Here is a 16,542-nt window from a genome sequence, read left to right on the forward strand (position 1 = left end):
TAAAGGTAAGGATTTTTTTTTTGGGTGTCTCTCTTATTAAATTGTTTACATTTTTGACTATGAGGCATTTTGTAGACACATTATTGATGCAATTTGGACTTTAATACCACATTGGCCTATTTTAGTCACAGCATATTGAGGCCAACGTAAGATGAGTTTGAAATTATTGTTTTGGGATCTTTTTTTTTTTTTCATGGTTGAAACTATCACTATAGGCTATGAAAATTACTCGGGGGGGAGTTCAATTCTTTTTTTTTGTTTGTTTAGATCGGATTTACTGTATATCCTTCAATCAAAGTACAATATATTTTAGTCACAGCATATTGAGGCCAAAGTAAGATGTGTTTGAAATTATTGTTTTGGGATCATTTTTTTCATGGTTGAAACTATCACTATAGGCTATGAAAATTACTCGGGGGGGAGTTCAATTCTTTTTTTTTGTTTGTTTAGATCGGATTTACTGTATATCCTTCAATCAAAGTACAATTTCCTCATTGGTTCTTCCAACATGGTGTCGTTTACCACTGCTAGCCTTCAACACATGTTGAATCCGCAATACATATCTTTGATTTCCTCCCCGTTTTGACCACTGTCCTTTTCTACATACATTGTGGAGACGCGACAGCAAGAGAAGCATGCAGTTAATCACAATTGGAGTTTGCCAGCATCTACTTCAAACTGCCCCCCCCTACCCCTGCTCTCCCTTTCTTTGTTGCCAGTGGAAAATACCACAACAAATGAATCCTGGGTGCCAAGAGCTGGGGCTACAGAGAAGCTCGAGGCCGCGACCAGAACGTTGCGACGGCACAGGGAACATTTTCACAACTATCAGAGGCCAAAATTTTGCAGCCAATGCAAAAAAAAAAAACAAAAAAACAAAGTGAAAGCCCCTATCCCACTGAAAAAAATCAAAATCACTAAAACTGTTGGTGAATGTCTGGCGAATGTTTCGCGACCTTGAACGAACACTGATCTACTCTGAAGTGAACGCGAGATTTGTTGCCTTCAAAAACACGACAATTGTTCACCGCTCAGTGGGACAGGGGCTTGAGATCAAAACATGCACACAAGTCTCCAAACCATCTTCCAAACTACACTAGTAAAACACCGGCCTTCCCCTTGACTTGAATGATGGAAACTAAAGAAGCGCAACAAAGAACAAACATTTGAAGGACCGTGCCATCTTCCTGCCTGAGCCGAGCACCTACATTTGGTGTAACACGTTCATTCGGTCAGCCAGTCACATTTTCTTTTCCACTCATGTGCTCAGCAGAGTGGAGACCGGAGGGAAATGTGGTTGACCCTGCTGGTATGCGTCTCGACGGTTAAGATCCCGAGCGGACGGTTCAGTGTCAAACTGAAGGAGCCGGCGGAAATGCTCCCAACGAGCCAAAAGTGGTGGTGGTCCTCTAGTCCTGGGGTTCCCAAACCGGGGTCCGCAAGCTGTAGCTTGCGGGTCCACAAACTAATTTGCAGTGATTTATTACGTTCATAACATAACCCAATGACTATTCCCTTGCTTAGCTTTGGGCTCCTCTTCAGCTAGCGGCGATGGCTAAATATTGAAATAATTTCAATGGAATTAGTTCAGTCAATTCGGATACGTTTCTTTCCATCATACATATCACAAATATTTAGGTTTGAAATGGTCAACCCCCCCCCCCAAAAAAAAAATCTGAAGAGATGGTAGTCATGTTCAACTGGCGCACAACAGGGAAAAAAAACGGGACCCCTAAAGTTTGAGAACCCATGGCCTAGTCAATCCCAATCAATTCACTCAATGCAAAAACTAAAGAAACTGAGAACCAAAATGGACAAATCGGCGTGTCATGTCAAGGGGTTAATGATCATTATCACCTGAGCGTGATGTCTGTTAGCCGAGAGGATTAAAACGCAGACGCGGTGACAATGCTAAAGTCGAGTGTCGCACCAGGTTGGCTGGGCTGGTCGAAAACCCGCCGGCTCACACCATGCTGTCGCCGGCGCTGCTGGCTTGGCTGGGCATGTCGCAGGTGTGCTCCTTGTGTCTGAAGGCGTGCTGCTGGCGGCGGGAGCAGCATTCCCCGCCGGCGGCCGCGCACATGCGCCGCTCCTCGTCACTCTCCTCCTCCAGCCCCGAGCCGTCGTCCAGCTGGCAGACGCACACCTCGATCCCTGAGTCGCCGGTCACGTGCCGGCGCCGAGTGATGAGCTCATCGTCGTCCTCCTCCTCCAGCCGATCCCCGGCGTTCTCCCGAGTCGAGGTCGGCGGAGAGGAGGTGGCATCCTCGTCGGATGGTAAGGCATCGGTGGCCGGCCCTGGCTGGGCGGCTTGCGAGGGTTCTGGCGCCGCCGCGATAGCGCCTGCAGGCTGATTAACTTGAGCAGGGAGAGCCGAAGCAGCCTCAAGAGGGTTTTCAGAGTAAGGAGGCGGCGGGGTGGGAGGATGACCCACCACCTCCTCGTAGTCGGGAAGCTTGCAGTCATTCCAGAATCCTGAAAGACAGAAGAGAAATTTTTGGGGTTTGGTGGCCTTACCCTGACTTCCAATAAGTGAATCAAGCTTGCTACGCATTAACTTCAGCAGACTGTTGCATTCTTTATTCGAGATGCTTGTCCAGGCCTTGACTACGGCCTCTTTCAGTTCTTGTGTGTTTCTCGGGGTGTCAGTCTCTTAATATCTCTAATATCCCACCACTACCTAGAATTTCCGGTTATGACACCACTGTGTTATGACACCACCATCGGAAACCGAGGACCCTGCCCCCCCCCAATGTACTCAATAATCTTCTACTCACTGAGGTTGAGTGGTGGAGGTGAAATGAAGGAGCTGGAGGCACCCTGGTAGGCCATTAAGCTGATCTCGCGCTGCCGTTGCTCCTGCTGCAGCCGCATTTTCACCCTGCGGTGTCTATAGGCGCAGCAGCAGCTCAACATGATGATCAGGGTCCAAACTAACCAGAACCCTGAAAGATTGATGGTGGGGCCGTGGTTAGAGACAGGCTCTGTGTCATCCACAGATTTGTAGAATAAACCGGTCAAATGCTTCACGAATGAAGTGCTAACTTACACCAGAGCTCATAGTAGTAAGTGCAGCATTCGGTCTCTCCGCAGCAGTATCCCATCTCACAGCGATATTGCTCATTGTTCACCCCAAAACAGAATTCCTTGCCCTTTATTAGACACACACACACACACACACACACACACACACACAACTTCCTGGTTTAGTTCACATATTACCACATTTGAAAGAGAAACTGCGTCAGACTGAATCCAAAACAAAATATTGCTTAAGGCAGCACCGCTGATCATAGCAGATGTGATGGGAATATTCATCCATTTTTCTTGTGAGCAATCTGATTAAACACTTCGTAAATGTTATGATAGTCTGGTGATTCCTGTACACAATGAGAACATCAATACTCTTCTGACTGTAAAAACAACGATCAAATGTTGTGGAAAAAATAACTGCTCCAAGTCACAAAAAACAGAAATGCACATCTTTGAATTGGGTTGGATCTAACGTTGAACTCTTTAGCATGCACGCATGACATTATTTCACACTATGCTGCCATTTCATAAGTCATGTCACGACTTTGAACATAGCCTATTATTATACTCGGATGTTTATGGGCGTTTTAAAATGGCACAATTGTCAAGTCGTCGTAGTCAAAGTACACAACACAAAAGTGTTAAAAATAAAATTAGGAATGAGTGGAAAAGTGGGACAATGTTTGAAACCTAAAACAAAGCCCTGTGCTGTTAATCGGGTTTCAAACTAAAAAGTTAGCTAATTTTAGCCCAATTCATTTAGCAACAAGTCCATTCATTGGGTTTTTATTAGGTTCGCTCTATGCCACAATCGATATAAAGTTTCCAAAACAATGCTTCAATGTTTTCAAACGTTGGGGACGACGACGACTAAAAGAGATTCCATCCCTTTCTAGCACAAGGTTAGCCCTTCGGCCTAGGAAGCTAATGTGAACAACCTCGAATAAACCCGTCAAATCGCCGGGTGCTTCCCGTTAGCAAGAGCTAACGTTCATCTCGGTTGCCTTCATCAAACTCCAAAATGGAGACATTCAAACGTCGTGTACGGCAGTTGTTTCTGCTTCGTCCAAGTCTCCTAGAAAGTGACCATCGAATAAACCTCAAAAACTTTGAGTAACTGACGTCATCCGCAGCGAACACAAGCTGAGCCCGAGTCAGTATCTTTTGTGGAGCAGACAAAAAAAAAATGATGGGAGGAGAGGCCTTGGCCAAGCCCACGAGCCTCGGCCTCGACTGAGAGCGTAGACCGACTTCGGGAGCGCTCACGTCGGCTTACCTGCACCAGACAGACCCCGGTACACAGGAGCCCTACAATGGATCCCAGCGTTTTCTGCGGCATCTTCCTGGGTTGTCAGCCGTCGACACGACGGGAACCATACAAGCAAAAGTGGATCAAATTTCGAAGACGTGTCGAGGTGACTTCGGGTGGCCGTGGCGCTCTATTTAGCGGTTCCGCCAGTCGCCTTCCGACATGTTTATGTTGTTTCTTGACTGAGATGGAGTAATATGAGAAACTGTAAGGGGGATCGGTGAGCTGTAGGCGGCGCTGTTGACGTTGTTTTGACTAAACTGATTGGGAACTGACGTCATATTTCAAATTCAAGGCTATTTGGTATCTAACCTTTTGAGAATGTGTTTGATGAAAATGTCAGTCATGGGATTAATTCGTATATGTGGAAGTCATGAGACTCAAGTCCTAAACTTCACGTTTCAAACAAGTCGATTCACCTCTAAGCTCCGGGTGTAAATGCTCAATACTTTCAAATCAAGGTTGAAAACTATGCCCCACCCATACCTGTGAATTTTTTTAAAGCATTTTAAAAATCAATTTCATTGCACCTTCTTTGCACAAATGTGTCAGATCATTTTTGCCTGGCCCTGTACTGTATATGCAAAAGAGGTCTGCAAAGTATATGTACAGTTTCAACTTGTATGTGGATATTTTCAGAATTTTAGCTTCTCATTCATTTATCACATTCGCCAAAACGTTGAAGTGGTTGTTACATACCGGTACTTGAGGTCACGCAGCATGCTGTGTTGCTGACAGTTGATCTTCCACATGGGCAAGGCGATGTTAATCCAGTCAGTCTGAGGAGTAGCCACCAATACACCGGACGACATCATGGTAAGTTATCTATCCACATGCCTGCTTGATAAATAGTTAATGAAGGGTTGTTTTTAGATGTCTCCGAATGGGAAGGGAAAATGCATTCTGTCAAAAGAAGGAGTGGGTTCCATTATTGTAATTTTTTGATTACTTTCAGCATAAATGTGGTCATCTATACTTCTTTGGACTATATTTTCATGTTTGACATGAGTAACTAGTAGTGCAGGCTGTCTTTTTTTTTTTATGTTCAACCAAATTTAGCTCAAGCTATTTAACGGGAGAAATAGAAGACAAGTGCTGTGATGGCATGTGCCAAATTCACAGCCAAGCTTCAATAACCCGTCATCGCTAGATTCGAATTTGTACACGCGATTTGTTCCAGGGTGGAGTGACAGTGTTTTATTCTTAGCTGCGTGGGAAGTAAATAGCTTGGAGTCAAAGCCGTCCTGAACTCTTTTTTTGGACGCCATCCATTCGCACTGTACCTTCCTAATCTCACCCTGTGGGAGATTTCCCCACAACAATGCACACCACAGCAACGGCAGTAACAGGAGCAAGGCAACGGAGTTCTTCAGGTCGAACATAATCTGTTCTGCTCTCAACAGTAGGCCACCAGTTACGATAAAAGGGTGGACTTTTTTTTTTTTTTCCTGAAGGGCCTGCTGTCCATCCTGCGGAGATTGAAACAGCCTCAAGACCAGGAGGTGCGCTTGCTTCTGCTCGGCCTGGACAATGCTGGCAAAACTACGCTGCTCAAACAGCTGGCTGCCGAGGACATCAGCCACATTACGCCTACGCAGGTAACAAAGAAACAAACGTATTGGTAGCATACAGCTCACATTAAGGGCACCACTGTTATGTGTGAGCAGGGCTTCAACATCAAGAGCGTCCAGTCCTCAGGCTTCAAGTTGAATGTGTGGGACATTGGAGGACAGCGGAAGATTCGCCCGTACTGGAAGAATTACTTTGAAAACACACATGTGTTGGTGCGGCTTGCATTATCATTTTTGGTGTATTGTTATTTATATTAACTACTGTACGTGGGTTATTATTGTTGTTACTTGTGGTTGCAGATCTATGTGATTGACTGCTCGGACAAAAAGCGGTTTGAAGAGACAAGTCTGGTGAGTTGACGTTTGAAATTGCATGTGGTTCGCACATCTGCCTTGTAAGGCAGGGCAATTCATCAAAAATTTCAAAGGAATTCTGTCCCCTCTGAGCTTGCTTTCAAATGTTTAACACAGTTTGAGAGTAGTGTAAAACTGATTCCATTATCAATCATAATTATGGTGGCAATTATTTTTTCCAGAATCGCATGTCAGTGGCGTGCGGAAGCAGTGCGGTGTTGAGGACATGGCTAGATCCCACCAGCTAACTCGACAACAGAACTTTTTCAAATCAAAAAAAGATGAAGTGTTATCATCATCCTTGACGAACACACGCACACACGCCCACAGGCACACAAACACATTTTCACTTGCAAGTCGAAGGGAAAAAAATCGCATAGAGACGGCTCTCATTTTTAGGCATCATTGTAGCTATGTAAGTGTAGGCGTGTAAACAGTATGTGTTTGTTACCTTTTATTTATTTATTTTTAATCTTGCAACGTGATTTAATGTTCGCCACAACTCAATGGGGCTTTTGCGCAGGAGCTGGCCGAGCTGCTTGAGGAGAACGATCTGGGCGGCGTGCCGCTGCTGGTCTTTGCCAACAAGCAAGACCTGAGCGCTGCCATGTCGGCCTCCGAACTGGCTGAGGCTCTCAACCTGCACACGGTCAGAGATCGCATGTGGCAAGTCCAGGCCTGCTCCGCCATCACCACCGAGGGACTGCAGGTACATATGCTACATTTAATATAGTAAAAATGCCCCACCGCCCCCCCAAAAGTTTGCAATTCCATATGTCATCGTTTTTCTTGATTAAAATTGAGACAGCGATGGTTGGTATAATGCAGAGGCGGTTTCATATGCAGGAAAAAATAAACAGACTATAGTAATAGTCTTCCGCATGTCGCAATAAAAATGAACACTATACAAAGTATTACAACATTAACTTTTGGAATGAATCCCATTAACTTGTTCTTGTTCCCAAACAGGATGGCATGAGTTGGGTGTGCAGGAATATAAGGTTTCGGAAGAAATGAAGATCGGATGTGGCTCTCCAAAATTTAAGTTGGATTTTACGTGTTTTGACCATCACTTAAGTTGTAAACATCTTGTGTTGATTTAGATCCCCTTGTAAACCAAAATTCCTGTATTGTATATAATGTAAATATGATCCTCATTTCACTGAAAATGGTGTTCACAATAACAAAAAGCAAAAGGAAAACTGTCAGTGAGGGGGAAAAAAGTATGTTGTGTCATGTTCCAAAATAAACGCTAGAGGGAGCGCTATCCCCGTTTTTAAATATACCACTGGTGCAGTCCGTTTGGAACGATCTACTTGACTTCATTTGATTTATTTTTAACAGTAAAGTTAATGCTATAGTACCAAAATACAAATTAGGAGACTAGTTACAATGGATTGATTGACTGATTTTAAAAAATGGTGAAAATGGACCTTGGCGAAAGTGGGGCCTAGTCATGTGATTTTGTGGGTTCTTTTGCCATTTGGTCTCAAAGTTGGGAGGCCCCACATCTGTTTTGGTTGAGGTTTTCAGACCCCCTAACTGAAAAAGGACCCACCAAAAATTACATTTTGCAACAGGCACAGACTTGGGGAAAAATAAATTACCCAAAAATGGAATCTGGAAAAGTGTGATTTTTCTGTCGGCTGGCGGTGTGGGTTGGAAGGTTTGTCCTGTCACAGCCTGGCTATAAAAGTACGAATTTTTGCTATTAGGGGTTCCTGCCAATGCTACCTGGAATAAAGACCGCAGCAATGAAAGCCAGAAAATGATTTTGTGACAGCTGTGAACGTGGGACAGGCCCCCTCACAAAAACAAATGCATCTGTCACGATGAAGTCGGGCTTGGAGGCTTTTCGACCCTTTTGGCTGGAAAAAAAAGGCCCATGGCATGGCAGCGAAATTTGGAAAAGCGATTTTGCATTCAGAAATCTGAGAAAATGGTTAGAAGGAGAACCACAGGGAAACTATGATTGAGGAGATCTTTTTGGGGTTCGCCTTGGTTTCCAAGATCTAGATTTGGGAAGATTTATAGCATTCCCGGTTGGGTTTCTGGTCTGGTTTAGAAGGTGCCACTACCAAGAGTATTGAAAGGCAAAAAAAAAAAAGAGCAAAAACCAGCCAACTTCTATATCCTAAAGAGCACATTTGCAGCAAAGCACATTGCATTTAGCATTTGTTTTTCGTTTGCCTTTAGTGGCACATTTGCAGCATTAATCCAAAGTGACCAAGTGCTCCGCTGTGGTCCGACAGGACATTTACATAAAAACCTTTTTTTTTTCCACGACTAATAGCTCAAACCACTACAATTTGCATTTATATAGGTCCCTTCATAGCGCCATGATTTGGTGCCTTTGCCCGTGATAAAATAAACCTCCTTTGGCCTTGAGTTACTGGCCTGCTGCCACCCGTGTAAGCTTGGCTGCTTTTAATGAGAGCCGAAATCCCCAAAATGGACTGAAACAATCATCCGGGATAAGCGGCATGTTTTCAAAAAGCGCCAACATGCTTGCCCTTTACCTATTCGAGAGGTCACACGTTTGATATCTAGTCAATACTTTGTCTTTTTTTTTTTTTTTAACTAAAATGCAAAAGGACAGCTATGGCTGAAAATCAAGCAGGGGTTCTCAACCTGGGATCCGGGGGAGCCCGGTGGTCCACCAGCAGTAGCTTGGTGATCCGCACATTATTTGCAATAAATATTCAATTTTCCACCAACGACAAAAGATCTCTTACATTTGACATATTATATATATATTGCATTACATCACAAAGACAGACAGTAAAAGATGGGGAAGGTACAGACTACAGACAACAACTTTTGAAAAATATTAGTACCACCTCATGCAAATGCCTCCAACACTGTTCCGGAAGGTCTCCAAAGGAGGAGAAAACCCATGAATAAGGAAATGAAAGTCTGCCATGTGAGACTGAGAATAAAACGACCCCCACCCCGCCCCAACCCCATCGTCACACCTTCTTCTCTCTCAGCGGGTTGCTTAATCATTAACATCAAATCCATGTGATAATCAGTCAAGCTTTAAAAAAATATATATCAACCCAATTACACACAGAGCTAGGTAGCCCTCTAACAATGGCACTATCGCATTAAGCGCCCTTGCCTTTCCCATAAGAACCAAAGTAGATTTTTTTTTTTTTTTTTTTTTTACTAGCATTAAGCTCACGGCAAATCATTCATAATAAAAAAAAAAAAATAACGCAATGACACTCTTCTCAGGATGGACATTTGACTCTATCGTCTTGATCAACATTGGTGAAAATAGACACTGGTTAATTTTAAATGCAAAATATATTTACAACTAAAACAATTGTAAAACTGTATATACTACTATATACAGTATATGTAATATATAAACGAGAATAATTACTATATATAAAATATATAAGATGGAATAATTGTTGACTTTTTCTGGCAGCGAGCAGGTGAAAAGTGACCGACAGTGACTCTACTGATCAAGGATGAAAAAAACAAAAAACATTTTATTGAAGCTCGTTCAGCCCTTACACAACTAATTCATGCCAATAGTTAAAAAAAAAGTGTCGTTTTAGAATGGGGTCTTTTGATTAAAAGTTAGCGGGCATGGGTCACTCAAAGGAAATAGGCTATGGCTGAAAATCAAGCAGGGGTTCTCAACCTGGGATCCGGGGGAGCCCGGTGGTCCACCAGCAGTAGCTTGGTGATCCGCACATTATTTGCAATAAATATTCAATTTTCCACCAACGACAAAAGATCTCTTACATTTGACATATTATATATATATTGCATTACATCACAAAGACAGACAGTAAAAGATGGGGAAGGTACAGACTACAGACAACAACTTTTGAAAAATATTAGTACCACCTCATGCAAATGCCTCCAACACTGTTCCGGAAGGTCTCCAAAGGAGGAGAAAACCCATGAATAAGGAAATGAAAGTCTGCCATGTGAGACTGAGAATAAAACGACCCCCACCCCGCCCCAACCCCATCGTCACACCTTCTTCTCTCTCAGCGGGTTGCTTAATCATTAACATCAAATCCATGTGATAATCAGTCAAGCTTTAAAAAAATATATATCAACCCAATTACACACAGAGCTAGGTAGCCCTCTAACAATGGCACTATCGCATTAAGCGCCCTTGCCTTTCCCATAAGAACCAAAGTAGATTTTTTTTTTTTTTTTTTTTTTGCCAAATAGGGCGGATTGGAGCGTCGGAGTTGTGGTTAACTGTGTGGCTCAATCTCATCAAAATGAGAGGTAGTCAGGCCTGCAGAGGGTCATAAATCACGGGACTTTCCCAGCCACTCGGCCCAGCATGCCGGCCTCCCACACAGGGGGGACGACGAGGCCGCAGTCTGATTGACTCCTGAGGCCTCAAGAGGGCGGAGAAAGGTGAGAGTACCCTGTGACTTAATTACAGCGGAGACAGACTCACACTTGGTAGTTAAAGTCCGCAGTTAGATCGTGAAAAAAAAAGAAAAAATCTGATTGCAGTCATTCCAAGGGATGGACATTTGACTCTATCGTCTTGATCAACATTGGTGAAAATAGACACTGGTTAATTTTAAATGCAAAATATATTTACAACTAAAACAATTGTAAAACTGTATATACTACTATATACAGTATATGTAATATATAAACGAGAATAATTACTATATATAAAATATATAAGATGGAATAATTGTTGACTTTTTCTGGCAGCGAGCAGGTGAAAAGTGACCGACAGTGACTCTACTGATCAAGGATGAAAAAAACAAAAAACATTTTATTGAAGCTCGTTCAGCCCTTACACAACTAATTCATGCCAATAGTTAAAAAAAAAGTGTCGTTTTAGAATGGGGTCTTTTGATTAAAAGTTAGCGGGCATGGGTCACTCAAAGGAAATAGGCCTGGGCAGCAATTACATGCTCGCGGTTTGTTTGTTTGGCCCGTGGAGTCCCTCCTGGCTCGTTCCTGGGACACTCCTTTAGGATGGAGCAGATAAGTGCTGCTAGTGGATGATAAAACTAATAGTAGATATCCACATTCCTCCCATAGCTCCTTTGATGTGTTTTTGTGTGCGTGTGTGTGCTACAATAAAATTGCAGTTAGTCACAAAAAGCTTGGGGACTATAAAAATGAAGAGGCGAGGACTCTATCAGTTGGGGGATAGCAGTGGGCATCAGGGGGTCTCCGAGAATAGTGGGGGTGAGCGCGACAGGTGAACCTGGTTTGCTGGTCCTCGACTCCGTTTGATGCGCCGCTTAGATGGAGGGTGTGAGGAAGTGACAAGGTCGAAATGAACCCGGGGCTTTTATAGTCATAGCCCATTCAAATATCCAACGTATTGAGCCACGCAGTGTCATGATATCCACATCAGAACAAAAATACTTAAATTTACTTCTAAACAAACCCTAAACCTCTAATCATAATCTAACTCCAACCCCCAACCTTAAATTATGTCCTGGTTTTTAACTAATCATACGATGGGCAAAAAATATTTTTTTAAATGCTATTGGTGCATGAAAATTTAGACTTCACAATTTGAAATTCACATTAGTGATTGAAAAGTAACGAAACCATATTACACCACCTAACTATTGACCTCACTACGGTCTTCCTAAACCTCAACCAAACCCTAAACCTTTACTCTCTATCTATCTAGCTCGCTAGCTATCTAGCTAGCGAGCTAGATAGATCTATTAGCTAGCTAGCGAGCTAGATAGATAGCTAGATAAATAGATATCCACGGACCACCCAAAATGGCTCCACGATACACTTTGGGGTCCCCCGAGCCACCAGTTGACATTCATTGCTTTATATGATTTAGGGTGTGTTGAGAGTTAATTTCCCTTCTCGGTGTCTCAGATGATAAAAATCAGTTAAGATGTTAAAAATAAAAATCACGTGTGATGCATCTAACCCAAATGCCATGCGTTTTGATGTCTTACCAGCACGACATTTAAAGCGTAATAACGTGTGGAAAAAAACAATTGTGAGCTAATGAAGGTGTCACGGCTGCATGCTAATGCTAATACATTGTCTGTATTTGAGCTGACGACATGATGTGGATTGACGTAATGAGTGCGTTCATCCTGTTCCACGCACTTAGCTGCTCACATCCCCGCCGAGGGTGGGGGGGAATCAAGTCCACCGGATAATAACGAGCATAAAACGTGCCGGCGGCGAATCAAGTCAACGGCGAACCCACTGCCGTCCCGCTTGCCACTTGCACAAAAGGTCAGGGTTCACACTCTTGACCCCTCGCCGACCTTTGCCTCCCAAATGCACCGGCAGGAAATAACACTTTCCGTCGTCCAAAACGGTTCCCGGATTGACTGATTGCGCTTATCATTTGACGGATTCGCTCCGCTTCTCTTTCCCTGTCTACACACCGCAACCTACAACGCCGCCCCCCCCACCGTCCCACCACTCTTGTCGCTGCCTGGCGCTCATAATTTGACTTTTTTATCACCTCGCACTGAGAGAGGGACGCGCCGCCATCCGTCACCACAGCCGCGCGCTGACAGCTGCTCGCACATGCATGGATTTTTACATTTGACTCAATCGGCGGAATTACTTCACTGTAACCGATTCGATATTCCGCAAATGAGCCGACCGGGTGGCGGGCGCGGGCGACACATAGACACACACGCGCGCGCCTTCATTGATTTCGCTGGGCCTCGGAGCTCGAATACAAAAACACAATTCATCATTTGAATTTTCGGCTTCACGTGTTCTGGTGCAGGGGTGCGGCCGTGATTCAAATGATTAGCTCCTCAGTAAGCTTTTCAGAAGCCTGAAAGCGTTCCTGGTCATTTTGAATCGCGTGCGTCGGAGGAGGGAAACATCTAAAACATGCTGGGGTGCGATTCTGAAGGAACGGAGTTGGTGAACACGGTTGTGGTGCTTTAGTTTATAGGAAAGCATCATTTTAGGAATCATTATATGATGAATACAATAATTAGCATCCCTGTCTTGGGCTGAATGATTTTGAACAGTATAATTGCGATTTTTTTCCCCTCAATATTAAGATTGCGATTTAATGTGCAATTTTTTTTTAATCCACTTCCCATCTTTTTTTAACAAACACAAGACACTAATATGTATTAATGAATAATAGCAGAATCAATAAATGCCAATGAACAAAAAAATTATGATGAAGCACTTTTTATACATCTCCTTCAATTTGAGTTGTTAACACTTTGACTTGCATTCTTTTAAGCGTTCACCAAGATAAATCAGATTACAACAGTAGTGAGAACAAATTTGTCGCTTTATCACGTTAACTTTTCACATTTCAGCAAACAATTATATGTAAACAAGTGGACCGGCACACTATGGACCCTACTTTTAGTAGACTGGCCCCCCGTGTGCTCGACATAAAGACGGGCGTATAACTTCATTGCCGAATTTGTATTTAAAGACAGAGGAAGGGCTAAATGTTTTTTCAAGGGGCTTTTATTTTGTTTGCGGCCTTTTATGTCTTGCTTGCGTGTGCGTATCGTGCACGCACGTGCGGGCGGGCGTGCGAGCGCGGCAGCGAAAAGAGGGAACGGAAAAGAGGGGGAGAGCGTTCTCAATTTCCTTCTAAAAAGAAAATTCATTTGCAGTTGCTAATGTAATGTCATCGTTGTGTTTACCGAGCGTGGATGATGTATAGGGGATGTTGCATTGAGTGAGACTGCTTAATGATGCATAGAATTAAGTCTGTGGCTTTCAGCTGAGCTCCCATACCGCCCGCCCCACCCACAGGCGCGCACACGCACACACACACGCACGCACACTCCCTACTTCCTCCTGTTTTACCTCTTTTTTTTTTAATCCACACCCTCCTCGTCGTCCTCCTCCTCCTCTTCGTCCTCCTCACCTCGCAGCCTCTCTCTTCTTTCCATTCCCGTCGTGGACTGTTGGCCACACGTTGCTCTGTGCTCCGCTGCCTTACTCCATCCATCACTGGGGGGTGTGCAAGGAGGTGGGGGGGGTAGTCGTATAAAGACGAGGAGTAAAAATAACATCCAGTTAAAGAACAATAAGCAGGATGAAAACACACATTGGTTGCTTGTACAGCGAAAAAAAACAACTTGTATTGTGGGGAGGGGGCAAAAGCGGTAATTTAAGTTGCAACCATTTAATTTAATTATTTATTTATTTGTTTATTTTACATTTACGGCAACAATTTTAATGGTACAACAAAGCAAGCAAATTTGTTCCAATACAATTTCAATTTATTGGAACGTTTATTAGGTACACATGATATCAAAAATCTACACACCCCTGTTCAAATGCCAAGTTTGGGGAATATAAAAGAAATATGACCTAGATAGATTGTTTCAAAACTTTTTTCCAAATGTGACCTATGAATTTTTCGTTGACTCTTTTCAAGAGTGGAACGCCTAAAAACGGAAGTAATGTAGTTGCACAAGTGCCCACACCCCATTATAACTGACATGTGGTCATGTTCTGAATTCAGCAATCACATTTAAAATCACACATATTCCCCCCCCCCCCCCACATGTGATTTGGAGTTTTTTGTGGTCCGGTGACACTTGGATCTTTTGGCCAAAATTCCAAAAAGTATCTTTGACTCAGCACAACACTGCTCATCACCAAAATAACAGGCGGTTTATATTCAAATTTGACTTGTTTTAATCATCTTCGTAGCGCCAAAACCCATCACTTGAACGGGGCTGTGTCGACTTTTAATACCCAGTGTTCATGAACATATCTGACTTCACAAAAAATACAATAGATCATGCGTATGGAAATGTCTAATATTTTGGGTCAGAGTGGTAGAAGAGTGTCAATCAAAGCTGAACAACTGGATCCCATTGGAATGTGTTGGTGTGCTTGGCGGTGTCAGGTGAGTGTTCAATTCAAATCAAGAAATATTGTAATTATGAGTAGAATATAGTAGATATGTAACTTTTAGAAATATATTTGAGATCTTTACATCTTGAGTGTGAAGAAGAAGTTAGGGTAGTAGTAGTATGAGTCGTGTGTTCTTCTTCAGTTGTGTCAGCATGATTAGATTATACAGTGTTGCCTCCTTGTGGCCAAGGTGGGCACACCACAAGGAAGAGCAAAATGAGTTGAATTGCAGCGTTAAATCGTAATATGCAAACAGTTTGATTACTTTTTAATGATGTTAAAATAATCTCTGTTTTGTATTGGCCAGTATTGTCGAGTGCTATTTTTCCTTATTAAGAAGAAATGTGGCATTTCCATTCATTTTAAGGTGATTTGAGACCCAGACATAGTCACGGGAAAACTCAACTATGTGTACAGGAGCCATTAAAATGGCAGTTTTGCACAAAATGTTCACTTTGAAGTGTGTAACATTTACCCAATAGGAGAGGGGTAAGGTCTCGTTAGGACGCACACCCGAAAAAAAAAAACCAAAAACACATGCACGCTGTCAGACATCATTTTGCGTGTGTGTGTGTGTGTGTGTGTGTGTGTGTGTGTGTGTGTGTGTGTCTGTGTTGATTTTCTCTCCATTTCACTCAGTCACTAAGTCAGTCCGGCTATGATGCGTTCTGTCCAGCCCCATACATCATCCCCGTCGTCTTTCTCACACACACACACACACACACACACACACACACACACACACACACACACACACACACAGAATTATTATTTCTCTGACGAGCTAGTGCTTGAAAACAAATCCATTTCTCTGGCCATCAATTTATCATTTGGAATGGCGGAGTCACAGTTGAGTTGTAAGGGGTGGCGGGCACGTGCGCGCGCGTGCATTTGCACTTGTACGCGCGCGCGCGCACGTGTTTGTGCATATGAATGTGAAGAAGTAGATCTGCAAGTGAATCGTTGTGTTTGAGAGATCACTGTGAATTTGGGAGAATTTGACGTGCGCGTGGGCGTGCGCGCGCGTGTGTGCGTGTCCTTTTTCACCTGACGTCTGTGATAATTTATCACTTCTCCTAGCTTGGCTGACAAACTATTTGCAGGAAAATGAGTTTTTCCGCTACGGATTTGTCCTCTGGGAATAGAAAAAGGGGAGCTGCTGTGTCGTGTGTGTCTGTGTGTGTGTGTTTTATTCCATCACATAGAGATGAATGTTTGTACACACACACATCTACACACACTCATAAGGACTTGAGGTCTCCAGTATTTATTGGGGGGGAGTAGAAGGAGGAGGGGAGGTGCTTGAAGATAAATGAGGTAAATTAATAGAGTCACTGAGGGAAAAGATCCGCTTCCGCACCAGCAGATCTGCTAGTGACGCACGCACTCACACACACACACACCTACCTCTGCCCCCCC

The 16,542-nt window shown here is 43.4% G+C and overlaps 2 protein-coding genes across 3 annotated transcripts; one reads left to right on the plus strand and one right to left on the minus strand.

Annotated features, from left to right (window-relative positions):
• Nucleotides 1-407: 407 nt before the first annotated feature.
• wbp1 (WW domain binding protein 1) lies at nt 408-4,536 on the minus strand. Of its 2 annotated transcripts, none has more exons than XM_019877626.1 (4): nt 4,310-4,536; nt 3,050-3,152; nt 2,778-2,945; nt 408-2,475 (listed from the first exon to the last, which is right to left on the minus strand). In XM_019877626.1, exons 1-4 carry the CDS (start codon nt 4,370-4,372, stop codon nt 1,964-1,966), a joined length of 846 nt encoding a protein of 281 aa, XP_019733185.1. In that variant the 5' UTR covers nt 4,373-4,536; the 3' UTR covers nt 408-1,963. The 2 variants fall into 2 exon arrangements, with proteins under 2 accessions (XP_019733185.1, XP_019733186.1); XM_019877627.1 differs by lacking the exon at nt 4,310-4,536 and adding an exon at nt 3,972-4,298.
• Nucleotides 4,537-4,885: 349 nt separating this feature from the next.
• Nucleotides 4,886-7,697, plus strand: LOC109520420 (ADP-ribosylation factor-like protein 3). Its single transcript, XM_019877628.1, has 6 exons — nt 4,886-5,158; nt 5,797-5,940; nt 6,010-6,126; nt 6,214-6,264; nt 6,791-6,976; nt 7,237-7,697. Exons 1-6 carry the CDS (start codon nt 5,156-5,158, stop codon nt 7,282-7,284), a joined length of 549 nt encoding a protein of 182 aa, XP_019733187.1. The 5' UTR covers nt 4,886-5,155; the 3' UTR covers nt 7,285-7,697.
• The last annotated feature ends 8,845 nt before the right edge of the window (nt 7,698-16,542 follow it).

The sequence above is a fragment of the Hippocampus comes genome, unplaced genomic scaffold (genome assembly GCF_001891065.2).
Source record: "Hippocampus comes isolate QL1 unplaced genomic scaffold, H_comes_QL1_v1.1 scaffold376, whole genome shotgun sequence".
NCBI lineage: Eukaryota > Metazoa > Chordata > Actinopteri > Syngnathiformes > Syngnathidae > Hippocampus > Hippocampus comes.

Bases quoted from the DNA above. Each gene is read 5' to 3' on its own strand.
- LOC109520420 (XM_019877628.1), top strand. The intron at 5,941-6,009 runs GTAACAAAGAAA...ATGTGTGAGCAG, and splicing joins GCCACATTACGCCTACGCAG to GGCTTCAACATCAAGAGCGT. The intron at 6,265-6,790 runs GTGAGTTGACGT...GCTTTTGCGCAG, and splicing joins GGTTTGAAGAGACAAGTCTG to GAGCTGGCCGAGCTGCTTGA.
- wbp1 (XM_019877626.1), bottom strand. From the start codon at position 4,372: ATGCCGCAGAAAACGCTGGGATCCATTGTAGGGCTCCTGTGTACCGGG. The intron at 3,153-4,309 runs GTAAGCCGACGT...TGTCTAATAAAG, and splicing joins CCGGGGTCTGTCTGGTGCAG to GGCAAGGAATTCTGTTTTGG. The intron at 2,946-3,049 runs GTAAGTTAGCAC...TCAATCTTTCAG, and splicing joins TTACTACTATGAGCTCTGGT to GGTTCTGGTTAGTTTGGACC.